This window comes from Ornithodoros turicata, unplaced genomic scaffold (assembly GCF_037126465.1).
Source record: "Ornithodoros turicata isolate Travis unplaced genomic scaffold, ASM3712646v1 Chromosome33, whole genome shotgun sequence".
Taxonomy (NCBI): Eukaryota; Metazoa; Arthropoda; class Arachnida; order Ixodida; family Argasidae; genus Ornithodoros; species Ornithodoros turicata.
The window spans coordinates 1240620-1255999 of record NW_026999359.1 but is presented as its reverse complement, the minus strand read 5'-3'; the positions used below and the strand labels follow the sequence as shown (position 1 = coordinate 1255999).

Here is a 15380-nt window from a genome sequence, read left to right as displayed (position 1 = left end):
GATGTCCAGCACTACAGATCCGTACTCCCTTTCAGGCGCTTCACAGTCCTAATCATCCAGTGTGCGCTTTGGTGCACCATTTCATCGGTCATGCCGTCCGGGGGTTCACCGATATCACTGACAGCCGTCCGAGAGCAGAAGTTCCTTCCCCATTTTTCACAGCTTGTATAGCTGCCGTCAGACGCGTACGCAAGATGTCCCCGGACGCTGACGTCTCTGTTTGGGAAGCCAGGGATTTCTATGCCACACTCATGGAGGCGCTGCTGGTACCCTCCCTGCCTGGTGCCGTGAGTGGTCCTTCCGGGAGCTCCTGGCAACGTATGACGGCTGGATGGTTGGACGCTGGTCGAGCGAGTCTCCAGTGGAAGCCACCTCATGGTGTCCTGCCGCTCCGTGAACGTTTACACCGCTTCCATATTTGTCGCACGAATCACTGCCCGCCTTGTGGCATCTCGGAGTCGACAGAGCGCTGTTTCCTTCAGTGCCAGATTCCGCTGCCCCTGTGTGGCCGAGTGGTGGTTGTTTTTCTATCTTCCAATAGTCGAATGGACCACTGTACGGATCACAGAACCGTTGCCTGCAAGGGATAGGAAACATTTGGTGTGCTTGATTGCGGAAATAAATTTCCAGATTTGGATACGCCGGTGCCGGTTAGCCTTCGGTGGCCCCGACTGTGGGAGCGTAGGCCTGTTTGATGCAGTTCGTACTGGTATTCGGGCGCTGATCACCAGTGAACAGGTAGTGCTCGCCCCAGTCGCGTGCTCCCGTCGCTGGCTCTGCTCCACTCGCCTCTTCCGCTATGATCATGGTGAGTGGCACATTGTGTTCTAGCCAGTTTGCAAGACTTCTACTGCCCTCCGTCGCGACTCTCCCGTTGATCATGGATTGTTCGCATGGTATCACCCGTACAAACAACAAAATCGCTTAGGAGCGTTCTTATCCTCCCTTTCGGTATATTGCACTTCTAGCGTAAAGGACCCTACCTACATAGGTACCTCTCCTGCATGATGACAATACAATGCACTCGTCTAACAAGTTAACAATACAAATGTTTCGCTTAGCTCCTGTCTGAATTGCTTTAAGACTTCTCCTCGAAGAATAGAAAAACTTTCCTAACATCTATCGCTTCCTTAAAGGGGCCGCATCCAGGCCACCGAACATTTCACAGATAATGGGATCCCATATAAGGATACTGGTCACAATACCCAAATATACATTTCTTTCGGCTCGTGCCAGCTCAGTGACCCATATAACTGTTTTCAAAGATGAGTAACCAGCGCGCCTCTTTCCATCACGCGTATGTCACATGGCTGCATAGCCTTTTGCCGTCCAATCGCGGGACCGAGCTCCAAACATAGATAACCATTAGAAATTTTGAGACAAGGAGCCTAACCCTCGGGGTCTTTGTAGATTTCCTAAAAGCATTGGACTGCATGAATCATAATGTATTGGCCAAGAAACTAGACTATTCCACTAAATCTAATAGTATTCTTACCTAAGCTTGTGTGAGCAGGCAAGTTGTAATAAACATCCCGTCTAATCTTGCACGTGTGAAATCAGTGGTTCCACAAGGCAGCGCATTAGGCCCTTTACTTTTTAATAGATGCATGATGACATAGTCGACACCACCGATTCGAACTGCCATCACTAGGCACGCGTTCCTAGGCATGATCATAGGCAGAATATTTCACAGAATTGTGCCACCATGCACTACCAGCCATAGAAATCATAAGGAGAGGCTAGAAGCAAAGGTGGCGCTGGCTCTGCCTCAAAACGAGGGATGCGCCATATTGTGGCGGTCAGTGTTGCCATGTGCCAGTGCTGTCTGCGCGCTGTCCTTGGCAGCTCCGACTGCAGGTTGAAGTTGTGCTGTTTCTGCCCTTTTACTCAACTCTCTCCCCTTAACGGTAGAACCACTGTGGCAATCTTATCACTATTAGGGTTCAAGTGACTCTTTTTTCTTTTTGTGTGTTTCGTAGCAGGGTCACTAATGGAAGTGTAAATGGAGTCACTCAAGCGATGAGAATAGTTGAGGTTTACTAATCCTGCGCACAAAGGCGTTTGGTCCAGCTTCGAGGTCACTGTTCAAGAGATTAGCCAGAGCGACCAAACACAGAGTGTCTGCGCTTGCGCGGAATCGCTGATTGTGTAAAAGGTGTCAGTATAGGGACGAACGCTGAAAGTGACAGACTGTCGGTTTGCACGTGGACATTGCTGCACCGAAGGCCATGCGTGTGGCCTAATGGCTATGCTGAGTCGGGTATTCGCATCTCCGTGGTAGAAGGTGTTATCGGTTCAGCTGCAATGGTATGAACATAAGCAAGGTGGAGTTAGGACAGAATCAGGTGAGTAATTTTGATATTCAAGATTTTTCTTCCCGAGCGTCTTATATGCAGTGATCAGATGTGTTTTGCGCATTGCGTGTTCGGGTTGATCGGCATGTCGTCTGACACTTTTTCAGCATCCTATGAAACTGCTATATGACCAAATGCGTTTGTGTAATACACGTAGGTCACCATGACAACTTTAGCACGGCACCTTATCAGCGCCCGCCGGTTGTGATTAGAGGATCCACTTCGAAAATGAAGAAACGGAGCCATAACATACGGTGAGCCACTGTTTGATGGGAGAAGGCACTCCTCGCTCGAGTCATGTTTTTTTAGATGTGCTCTGTGTTATTTATTTATTTATTTATTTTTTCTTGGCTTTTGTCCACTGCCGGGATAGCCTTATCCTTTTTGTATGCTTATTTCTGAGGGAATCACACATGTAAACATATTTCTGAAGGGTGAAACATGCACCGCCGTTAATATTTATCGCTTATCTTAAATGCTCTATTAATGCCATTTACATTTCAGTTGAAATCATCCGTCCTGTCACGTGTTCCTCCGGGCAGATATTACACACCGAGCGAAGATTCGTGTGTATTTAGAGCGACACAGTAGTGTGAAACGTCAAGCCCTCAGAAGTTATCCCGATGCCCTTGTTATGGTGCATGCAAGTGCTGTGCAGTCTGATGGATGCAACAATGGAGTCGTCTGTGCTGTGTCGTGTTTTCTTTCGTGTCTCCGTGCTCAGGCTTCTTCAATATGGATGTACCTTTCGCATTGGTAAGCGCAAGTGTACGGTTCCAATTGTGACGTGGTAATAAAATGCTGTGACCAGTAACAGTTGTCTACGTATATATTCTATCTCATCCACACAAATACTATACGTCAAGTTCTTCTCAAAAGGGCAGACGTCCTTCATGAAAGGCGGAGTAAATATTTCCCTACAAGGTCTAAATGGCCCATCATTACGGATAGAGATATGCCACCGGTAGGCACAGCACGAATAATAGCAGAGATTCTTACCATTTCGGGTAAAAAATTATCTTCCAATAAGGGAGAACAGTTCTACTCACTTTAGGACTGTCTGCCGGGAATGGTTGAATATTTAGCGTCAAGATGGGCAGATATTTCTCATCCTTGGGGGAGAGGTGTCTTCCATATGGAGAGAAAAGATAGACCCCCCAGAGGAATAACAGCTAACCATGTAGGGGCATAATTTTGCCACTAACAGGGTAGAATTCTCTTCACACTCAGGGGTAGAACTGTTCCACCAGTGTGGTAGAAATGAAGGGGTAGAAGTGTTTCTACCCCTCACTTTCTACCCCAAAAGGGTTGAGAATCTGTAACAACACACTTCTACCCCAAAAGGTAGAAAATCACACCTTTTTTTCTGTGGAATTAGTGGAAACTCGGATGCGGTAATGAAACGATTGAAAGACTGGTTTGACCCTGGGGATGGAAATCCTGGCGGTCCGTCCTTTGTGGGACTGCCGCCACAGCCGAAAAATATTCGTCTCTAACGGAAGAGCCTCGTAAGCACACAAACAAACATACCGCCTCAGGTGCATTCTGTCGTCGTTAAAGACATGGGGCCCTGACACCATAGAAATCATAAGGATGATTTCTCCTTTTGATCTCTATGCCTGACACTCTTACGTTCAACTTTGGGATACGACGACTTGTTTTCTTTTCTTTTTACACAATTAATACACATTGAAAAGACAACGTATGAAACGGGGAGTGTCACTGGAATAGCGAAGACAGCAGAAAGGTTGCATAATGCGAATTGGAAATATTTACGGGCTCGACGTCCCCGGGGAAGGGGTGGTACCTCACAGCACAAGCTCACCGAGAATTCTTTGGGGTTCTGACTTTCTTTCTTTTTAATGTAATGACCTGCTTCATGGAGATGCGGATTACAGTTTTGAAGCTTCCCAAGCCACAGGATACTGAATATTGTTCTTGAATGTACACCGGCAATACCCACTATTCCCACTGTCGTTGTCATGTCAGCATTTCTTCATTTGTAATAAGGTGTTTGGTGTTGGCTGGTGGACTTGCGAATCTTGCTGCACTGTATCTGCAGTTTTGTTTCCCGAATTGTGTTTGTGCTTCGGGCACAAGTCATGCCCATGTCATGCGCGCTTCCAAGGTGTCACACAAGACATTCTGCCATATCTGGAGTATCTTTCCAGAAGTGAGTGTCATTATTCACTAACATTCCCTAACACCTTTATCGGAGACAGAAATAATCAAATCATTATTTCTATTCATGGGCGATGAGAATTGTTGAGATGCCATAGGTCTTACTTCTATCAATATTGCAGGTTTCCCCACCATGACCCCATACTTTTGAGACAGTGGCTTCGAAGCGTATCTGGGCAGTCTTTTCACCCTTCTCAGACTCAAAGGATATGTCCCAAACACTTCGAGCCCTCATGCTTTTACTTTAGCCACAACCAGAAATGGCTGAAGCCAGGTGGTGTCCCCACTATTTTCTCCTCGAAACAGGACAGCAGCACGGTATTATATTCATTTCATTTTGTAATGCAGAGAGTTCAATACACATTTTCGGGGTATTGGCAGCGTTTGCAACTGGTCAGGGGTCCATGATGTTCATTCTACACTTGTCCATGAAATATGCTTGAAGGACACTTAAACAAGATGTGGTACATTAAAATTTATTTCATATGCAAAAAGTGGCATGGCTTTTGAATAACAGGAGAGACAAAAGCAATCTTGGAGCAATGATGATGTCGTGTACACACACGATGCCTGTCAAGAAAATACTAGTTACTTACATTTGTTTTCTTACCTGCTTATATAATTACATCTTGTCACCTCTGGCAGGAGTAGGCAGTAATAATCAAGATTTGTATTATAGTACAAGTAAGTAACAGTTCCAGAAAAGTACTAATGTCAGAGATATGCAAAAGCTATGACCGAGGTGTGTAACTAACGTGCAAGTTCAAAATCAATACCTCAGTTTCGAGCATTATACAGTGACTGCTCTTTCAGACAAACGTCACATTAGCTTAAACTTATGGTCAATTCAAACACACCATCGTGCACAGGGATATTCACTCTGTTGTAAAGTGCAGTCCACTAATCGAATCACTGCTTTGCTCAAACAAGAAGTGCTGGATACTGGCTGTTGCAGTCACTAAGTGTTCAATGTAGCACAGAGTAAAGTACATCTAAGAAATAGGTATTACAGTGTATAAGCAAATACTGAAAACGGTTTAATTATACTGTGGTACAAAGCTTTACTATTAATGCTTGGCTCCACACTCTGGCGATACCTTCTTCTGAAGGTGATGAAGCGCTTTCACTTGTTTGCGAGGCTCGGTGTCACATTAATGTCATTCCAGAGCATATGACTGCAGTGTCCACAGCCTGTGAAATTAGGATTTAAAAAATTGTGAAAATGAGAGAGCGCCAGCAACATATTCGAAAACACAGTCTCTACATGCATATACGTGCAGTGAATTTCCTTCAAGTCAAAATGAATTGAGCAGAAGTCTATTTTGGTTAATCACATTGTCATGAACAATGCAGCATAACTCTACCGTAATGTCCACTACATAGATCAAGAACATCTGTTGGACGACTATAGCTCTGAGCCCGAGCATATCACCTCACTGGTGAAAGTGATCATGAAGCGGTTCCTGCTGTTGAGGCTGCATGAACTGTCCTGCAAGATAACGGAGAAATCGCAGGAGACCTACATCATGAGCAAGCTGACAAAACAAGCGCTCTTCATGAACCAGTGAGGCGGAGGTCACGGCAAGACCAATAAACGAGTTCGAACAGTCAAGTTCGTTACATGTGCAAATTCTCCTTTAATATTTAGGCGACAAGCGTCCTACGTTTACTCAGAATTATATCTACAACTATAATAGCACCTATCACCTTTAAGGCATCCCATTTTCCTGTGTCTGTATGTCTGCTTAGTGAAGAACGTGGAGCTCAATGGAGGTCACATATCAACCCAGATCACCGTTCATGCATTTTTCAATATGACAGAGTAGCTTACAATATCTAAACTCCTCGCACAGACCAAGTTATATCGGTAACACGCGCTGAAAATTTGAGTATTTACGTTCCATCCCCGTAAGAAATTACTCTGCGTAAGTGATTACAGACATTATTTGTCATGCTAGCACAACCTGCGGTTGAAACGGGTATACGAGACTTGATATAAAAGGCTAGCATGGCGTTGCAGCGTACAATATTTGGAGAGGCACATTCGGGAGGCAGAAAAACGAATACGTACCTGCACCAGCTGCCATTTTTGTTTTGGGTTATGCGGATTGACATGGTTATCTGGCGCTCATGCACTTCCGGTCGACTTCGGCTACTACAATACGGCGAAGCCCGCGCTTTGTCGTTGAGGAGGAAAGTCCCTCCGTTCAACTCATTTACTCAGTCCCATTTTCCTCCTCAGGTCTTTGCTTCTAGCGGCACCTTATGATTTCTATGCTACCAGCTAACTCAGGCGTCGTCGTCGTCATCGCGTTCCGTTAGGAGAGCAGCAGTGACGAACATTTTTATTCTAAACGCATCTGCCTCACCAGCAAAGTTGGATGACTGGCGCTGATGATATGTAACAGTCGCTGGCTTCGAAGCTCGTGTTTGCGGTGATCGCCGCGGTAACTGTTACAAGGTCTACTTGCACCGTTTTCGGATATGTCGGACGGCCAGTTGTCCGTCTTATGGCATGCTTGAGACAGCAGAACATTGTTTTTTGCGATGCCATATTCCACTTTTACTGTGGAGTAGTGCGGCGCAAATATTTAGGCTCCCAGCAGTTGACTGGGCCACCGTAAGGTACCTCCAGCCGTTGCCGGTCGCACGCGCAGAGCGGAAGCAACTAGCATTGCCGATTTCGGAAATTAACTTCCAAGTTTGGGTTCGCTGGTGCCGGCTGTCCTATGGTGGCCTAGATGTTGGGAGCATGGCTATTTTTCAGGCAGTGAGAGCCGGGCTGCGTGCACATATCATCCGTGAACAGTCAATATTTGGGTCTGTGGAGTGCTGTCGCCGCTGCCTTACAGCGACTCTGCTCTTTGATCATGATCAAGGTGAGTGGCATATCAAGTTCTAGTATGCCCACTAGGACTGTACTGCTCCCCCGTAGCGACTCTTCCGGAGTTTCAGGATTGTTCGCAAGGTATGGCACGTACAAAAAGCAATCTCCCTTTGGAGAGTTGTTATCTGGTATGCAAGATAGAGTTTGTGTAAAAGAGGCTACCTCCTTAGGTAGTTTTCTTGCTTGATGACAATACACACTTGTGCTGCTTGGCCTACCTCCGTAGGTAGCTCTTCTGCTTGATGACAATACAGGTGTGCTGCTTGATGGCAATACGCACAGTTGTGCCGAACTCTCCTGCTTGATGACAATACACACTTGTGCCGAAGACGGCCGGCCGTGTGTCTAACCCGAAATCTTGGCACCCCATTACACTCCTCCTCCTCAACAGTGACTAGAAACTTGTGACAGCAGCTATCGCGCTCCAAGTGGGCAGCGTGCTCCCTCTGCTTCTGCACCCAAGTCAGACGTGCGGCGTGCTTGGTCGTACTTTGTACGACAACCTAAGTGGGATTCGGGACCTCCTGCAGTATACCCAACGGAGAGCAGCATCAGGATGCCAGGTGTCGGTGGACCAGGCGAAAGCTTTCGACATAGTAGTCCACGGATACCTGTTCGAACTTCTGTCTGCGTATGGCTTCCCAGAGACCTTTGTCTCTGGGATTCGCTTGTCTACTTGTGTGGGACTACGGCAGCATAATGAGCGTTGCTGGCGTGACGTCTCCCAGCTTCCCGGTGCTCCGCGGCGTGCGGCAGTGGTGCCCATTGTCCCCTGCTCTTTACGTCCTGGCTTTGGACCCGTTCCTGCAGAGTGTCGAGGCGTCCCGCTACGAAGTTGGTCTTCCCCTCCCGGACTCCGGCACCTGGAAAGCCTCCGCCTGCGCTGACGACTTTACCCTCTTCATCAGTGACCCACATTCCCTGTGGCCTGCACTGCGTCTTTATGATGATTATGCTGCGGTGTCCGGAGGCAGACTCAGCTTGGAAAAATCTAAGATACTCCCTCTTGGCGCCTTTCCAGTCCCAGCAGGTCTGGCGTTACGGCGGTGCTCAAGACTGCGAGTGCTTGGAGTTTTCTCCGACCAAGCCGGACCGGCCCCCTCGACCGGCTGGTCGAACGCTGTGCAGCGAATTGAGTATGCATGTCATCGCGCGCAGCAGTACAGCTTCTCGTATCGGGAGCGAGCGTATCTTATATGATGTGCGTTCCTGGCTCATCTCTGGTTCCTCGCCCACATTCTTCTGCCCCCTCAGTCAGTGGCGGTCAGGATTTCTTCACTACTCAATCCCTCATGACGCCACGTCTCAGCCGAACACTTATCCTAGGCCGTACCCTCCAGGCAGAAGTGTTTTTATTATAGTCTCCCATGGCAATCCTGTTGTGTCTTCTCCAGGTGCTTCTCCAGTTCGCGAACTTCTTTCGTGGTGAGCGGACACATCTCAGCTGCGTTCCGGTGTAGTTTAACACCTTTCCTCGCCACATATATCACTCCCTTTTGGAGAATATATATCACTGTGAGAAATCTCACTCCCAGAAGAGAATGAGGAGACCCTATAACTCCCTACTGGGGAGCAATTGTGCACTCCAAATTGAGTGATATATGTGGCAATGTGTACTCCCTCAAAAAAGAGTTAATGTACCCCGTTTTTTAATAGTGTAAAAACGAGCAAGGTGTGAGTTACAGCCCAAGCTGCACGCCAATATTGGTCAAATACTGGGCCCATATAGGCTACCAAAATTGCCAATATTTAACAATATGGCGAATGCGACCAGGCTCCATATAGCACCAATATGGGCTGTTCATATAGGCAAGCCCATTTTGCCATTGCCAATATTGCTGTGATAACGCAAACGGGGAGTCCGTGTAATAATAAAGCATTATCCGGTTTAACATCCAGCGCAGATTTTTCTTCTCTCTTCTTTTTGCTTTTTCATTTCTCGCAGGTCTCATTTTTCCACGTTGCATACAATTACAAAAGAAAAATGAAAAGCATCGCCCCAAAAACGAAGAAGGGCTGCTACGCCCGTCTTGTTGAAGGACACAGGCAGTCCCACGGAACTGCCAATGCCAAACATCCTTCAGAAGCGTTCATTGGGGTCGAAATATTCTAGGAAGCAAATGTTTCCAACCCGCTCAGAGAGTACAAAGAACCGAAACACTTTCGTGACTTTAAAAGCGATAAAAACCCCCGTGCCGGGGAACAAGTCAACAGACGACACAACACACAGGCTCAGTCTGACGAACAAGGATTTATTATTACTGGGGTTATTATAACTGGGGTTTTTATCGCTTTTAAAGTATGCTGTACCGAACAGCCCAATTTTTAACCATTTTCGATGTACTTTCGTGACGCCAGAGCAACTCACACTGCTTGCCGCAACTTGAAAGCACCTAACTTTACAGAAGAGCTATTCCTTCCTATCAAACATGTGTTTTTTGCTTGACCTGCCACAATTCCGTTATCATTACAAGAACCCGCGACATTTTAGCCGGTATGAAACGTCCGATCCGACTGTCGCGCATGCGCATTGTTGTAGGACGAGTGATTTCGCTCATACGACCACGCTAGCTTTCAGTCTGTTCGACCGAGTGGCTTTGGCACCGCGAAGCAAGATGGCGTCAGCTTTCAGAGTGAACATTACAATGGGATTGCCACTATGTTAACTGTTTCGAACAATGTGTTATCTGCGGGAATTTGTTGGATGTAACGACTTACTGAATTGGGCATTTCACACGCTGCAACGTCCAATCTTGCCGTGCTGCTTGAGCATTTGTGGAACACGGGTGCGTAAAATTTTCTGTATTTTCAGTCAATATGGCGTGTGAACGGGCAACATGGGACCCATAATGTTAAGATTTTCCCAATATTCGCTCAAACTGGGCAATATGGCCCCATATTGCCAGTATTGCCCAGTTTCAGCCAACATGGGAAAATCTTTGCGAAACGGGACCCATATTGGACCCCAATGATAAGCCAATATGGGCCCAATATTGTGTGCTGCTTGGGATGTAGCTGTTAACCCTTTTCGACTGGCAAAGTACACCTCTTTTTAGGAGTGTAGCACTTGTAGCTCCCTATCTTAATATTTTTAAAGCTTCTGTTTGCCCCTAGCAGCAAGAGCGTGGGGTATCCTGTGTAATTATGTTCCACCGGGACGCATGTGCTCCGCTTTCCATAGTATTTGTTCATCCTTTCAATTTTCACCAATGAACGCACCGAGCCACAAGCGGGAACCAATCGCTGCCTTCTATGTGTTCGTGCTGAATAGCTTCTTCTCTTCTGTGCGATATTGTCACATACGGGGACAACGGCGACGGGGAAGTTCACCTCTCGTGCACTGCACCTTCGTCGAATATGACGGGAAATGATGGCTGTAGCTGTTCATTGGGATCAGCACGAGACAGGTGATTTTCCTACTAGTCGTTGTCCCTATACGTGACAATACGTGTTTTAACATGGCCGTAGCAAACATGGAATGCATGGAATTTAGCAAGATACAACTATTCAGGATTAGTCACACGTTAACACTTGAGTTGCGCCCAAACTAACTGGAGTTCGCGACACATGTGTACATTAAACTTGAAGTCACAGCACTTCGTGAAACGCATGCGTTGGGTGACAGTTGCCGCAACACGCATGTATGTGAAGTGTCCGGATATTAACCCTGGTGCCGGCTGTGCTGTCTGGGTTTATTCCTCTGCTTTCCTCAGACACTTCCAACCATATATCAGTGCAGTTCCTTTAGAAGTCGGCCCAGGAGGCCCCATTGTCCACAGTCGTCAGCCATGACCTTTCCCAGCTCAATGAGGCCGACAATGGCGAGCCCTTTCATAATCACCACCACCACTAGCTGATCGCTTCTGCCGTAGGTGTACGCACACATTTGTCTGCACGCGTTGAAACGAGGCAGTGTGAACCAAGCTCTACAGCGTACGCTGCATGGGCAACATAACTACTACAGAATTCACAAAGCTATACGCTGCTTTACTGGAATTTAGGATCACACGGCCGAACAAGAATCGTCCGAGTGGTGATCAACTCTAACACTCATGAGTTCAGCTTCATTGTCTTAGGAACAAATAGAGTTTTAGCACATCGGGAGGTCTTAACGGCAACGCTTCGGAAAACATGGTAAGTGAATCGCTCGATTCCCTCAAAGTGGGTTGCATGACGTTATAGACCTTTGATTTTACAACTTCCTTTGTCGTACCCATTAACTAGAATATTGATGATCTGCTAAAAAGTTTTTATCTTTTACATCCGAAAAGGAGTCGCATCCTACGACTGTTATAATGGCGTCGCATTTCGCGCACGTTTGGCAGTACGCCAAGGAGTACAATCGTTTTCTTTTTTTCCTGCACCTAAGGATCCTGCAAACGTTCGATCATCCTAAGGACATTAGGAACAGGGGGCGTCCCAGCAAGAAAAAAAAAGAAAAGAAAAGAAATCAGTCGGTATAGCTGGAGCCAGACCATGCAACTGTCTCAATCGTCGTCGTCGTCGTTGGATACCGCTAGGGAGCCCAAGAGGCGATCACTTTGATTGTTGACGCTTCCGCCACACCAGCAAACTTGTATAGCTGGCACAGGTGATGGGAAGCTGTCACCAGAACCCAAACTGCGTTTGCGGCGATCGTCGAAGTAACGGTTTTTCTGTTCCAGTTTGTTGGTTCGTGCGAGTGCTTTGCCATGTGAGTGGTCTTAGCCTTAGTCCTGGTCTTGGTGCTGCCACGGCCAGCAGGCCGCTAGATTTTTCTGTGACACTGCCCTCTAATGTGTCCCGTGTCGACTTCCTGACCCCTGGCAAAATAGTGAAAAGTATGCGTCATTTTTGCGGCGGCGCATGCACCCTCGTAGTGAAATCGAAGCAGGCCGCTCAAACACTAAAGTCCCTCCGTTAGGTCACTGTGAAAGGGCAGGAAATTGAGATGGTTTGCATGGAATCCAACTTAATCACAGTGACGGTAGTGTCCTTACCAGATCCGGCCCCTGATCAGGTGGTGGAGGCGGCGCTTACTGCCTTTGGGCCTGTGACTAAGGTTACAAGGGAAACCTTCCCGCAGAAAGAGTTAGAGGGCATCGAAACGGGTAACCGTCGAGTTTTGATGGAAATGAAGAGCCCCGTTCCTAATTTCATCTACCTCCGCGGAAGGCGGGTTGCGTGCAGCATGATGGCCTCAAGCGCGTGTGCCTACGCTCCAATTGCGAAGGGCACGTTAAAAAAGGTTGTATCGCACCAGTATGCGCCCGTTGTTCCGAGATTGGGCATGAGTCGTGTGATGCTCTGTGCAAGCGGTGCGGCGGTGACCACGCCATAGCTTCTTGCACAGTCAAGTCGTGGGCTTCACGTGTAGTCGGTGATAGTGTGTCGCCGGGCGCTCCCGTATTGCCTGTCCCGGCGGTTGTGGGGGAGCCTGTGCGCTCCGTAGAGCTGGAGTGTACCTCTAACGCAGATGCATTAGCTGTCGGTGTGGCAGTTCAAGAGGGTACCAGCGGTTGTTCCGCGGCAGTTGCTCGTTCATCTGATCGGGGTGGGGAGTGCGCCATCTGTGATACCGCCCCCGTGGGTGATTCCTTCGCTCCTGCTGTCGAGCAGGTAAAGACTGTAGATGACGACAGCTGAAGTGTCGCGTCTTCCGGGTCCGATGTACCGGGTAGTCCGAGGTCCAGGGTAGTAATCGACCTCGAGGCAGGTGCCGTGATGCCTGGCACGCCTGGCTGTAAACGGAAGCATGACTCCTCGGACGAGTCTCCTGATGTAGTGGGAGACGCCGCCATCGTTGCTGACGAAATATCGGCTGGAGAGATTATTTGTCAAGTTTATGTATGTGTTATTAGTATCCCTCTTTTTTATGTCCCAGCTTCGTGTCGCCACCTTAAATGTACGTGGGTTTTGCAAACAGGCCAAACAGTTGCAAATTGTCAGCTGGGCGAAATTGGCCCGCGTTGATATTCTACTGCTGCAAGAAACCAGGTCATTATCCGGAAGGTCCATTCAAATTCTAGAAACTTCACATGGGGTCAAAGCATTCTTCAGCTGTGGCTCGCCTCAGAGGGCTGGCACCGGTATTTTAATATTTCCATCTTTTCAGGGCTCCATCCGGTGGTTTGACATTGATACACATTGGAGGGTGGTATCTTTGGAGCCTCAGCTTTGTAAGATGGTGCATGAAAGAATGAATCTTTATTGTCGTCGTCGTCTACACAACAGTCTGACTTCCTCTTCCTCAGTCGTAACCCATGTTACATCCCCCTTTCCAAGATATAAACAAAAAAAATGTACGTGTATATATAGAGAGAGAGACAAAAAGAAAAAAAAATACAGAACAACAAAACCCTAACTTAGTCGTTTTCTGGATAGCGTTTAGGATGCCTCCTTTCACGGTTTGACCTCCTGTATGGGGTTCCAGCTTCAGCTCTTTGGCTTTGGTGATTTGCTCCTGCGATTTCAACAACCTTCTCTGTTCTTGGTTCATTGGCTTGAGTTGCAGGTGCTATGGATGTTCTCGCTTCTCGAAGGTGTTCTCGGGTGCCAATACAATACTTTTCACGCGACTGTACAATGTACGATCTCGGTGTTTTGGCTTTGCTACAACAACTGCTGGCGCCCGCGTCTTGCTGAAGGTGTCGTAGAGTGCGACGTTGGAGTTTCTTTCAAGATCCGGTGTGCTCTTGGAGGATCGATCGTAGAAGAACTTTTGCTGTCTTCGTATTTCTTCCAGTCTTCTTTTTACAGCTGTGGGTGGAACGACTCGCGGTTCTAATTGCTTTGCACTCGTGGGAAGCAGAGTCCTTGCCGTTCTACTCATGAGTCGCTCTGTCGGTGACTTGAGAATGCTATCTCTTGGAGTGTTCCTCCACTCCAGGATTGCGTAGGAAAATTCGTCCTCAGTTTTTGTCTTCCGCAGAAGTTGTTTTGCTTGGCGCACCGCTCTTTCGGCCATCCCATTTGATCTTGGGTGGTATGGGCTGGAGTAGACGTGTTTCACTTGCATTCTGGTTAAGGAGTCGTTGAATTCTGTGCCGGAAAACGGTGGACCATTATCGGTAATCAAGGCAATTGGCAGGCCATGTGTTGCGAATGTCGTCCTACAAAACTTGATGATGGTACTTGCAGGTGTGGTTCTCAACTTTTTGACTTCGAAGAAGAAGGAATAAAAATCCACTTTCACAACGTATTTTTCTTGATTGTAAGTAAACAAATCCATTGCGACACGTTCCTATGGTAATGTGGGGACTTCGTGGCTGAGTAATGGCATCTTGATGTTTCTCACTTGATATTTTTGACATTGGTGACATTCGTTGTACTCTCGTTCGATGTCCGCATTCATTTCGGGCCAAAATATTGACTCTCGCGCCCTTCTTTTCATTTTCTCTACTCCTGCGTGCACCGCATGAAGCAACTTTGTTACAGTACTCCTTAATTTGCTCGGTACTATGATTCGGTTTGATCGAAGCAATATTCCGTCTTCGAGATGAATGTCCTCTTGATAGGATCAATACTGCTTGGCTAGACGATGCACGTTGTCTTTTGTAGTGGGCCACCCTGAGGTCGTATACTTGTTGAGCTGTTGTAACTCGTCATCTGTATAGGTCGCTTCCTTGATATCGCGAAGCCTTTCTTGTGAGACAGGCACAAATTCCAGAGCATTCACGTATACCTTTTCTTCAAGTTCGACCATCCTCTGGGTATCTGGAAACCTTAACAAAGCATCCAACAGAACTTGTTCTTTTCCTGGCCTGTACTTTACTTCGATCGAGTAGGCTTGTAGTAAGAGCCGCATTCGCTGAAGCCTCAGTGGGCACTGATGAACTGGCTTCTTGAAGATATTCTCTAGCGATTTGTAATCCGTTTCCACCGTCACTACACTGTGTCCCAATAGGTACTGGCGAAACTTTGTGCATCCATGAACTATCGCCAGCATTTCTTTTTATATTTGAGCGTAGTTCTGCTGA

General features: G+C 47.3%; 1 protein-coding gene across 1 annotated transcript; it reads right to left on the bottom strand.

The window, feature by feature from the left end:
* Window positions 1-13918: 13918 nt before the first annotated feature.
* On the bottom strand, window positions 13919-14632 carry LOC135373854 (uncharacterized protein K02A2.6-like). The gene has a single exon (XM_064606909.1). It carries the CDS (start codon window positions 14630-14632, stop codon window positions 13919-13921), a length of 714 nt encoding a protein of 237 aa, XP_064462979.1.
* Window positions 14633-15380: the final 748 nt, after the last annotated feature.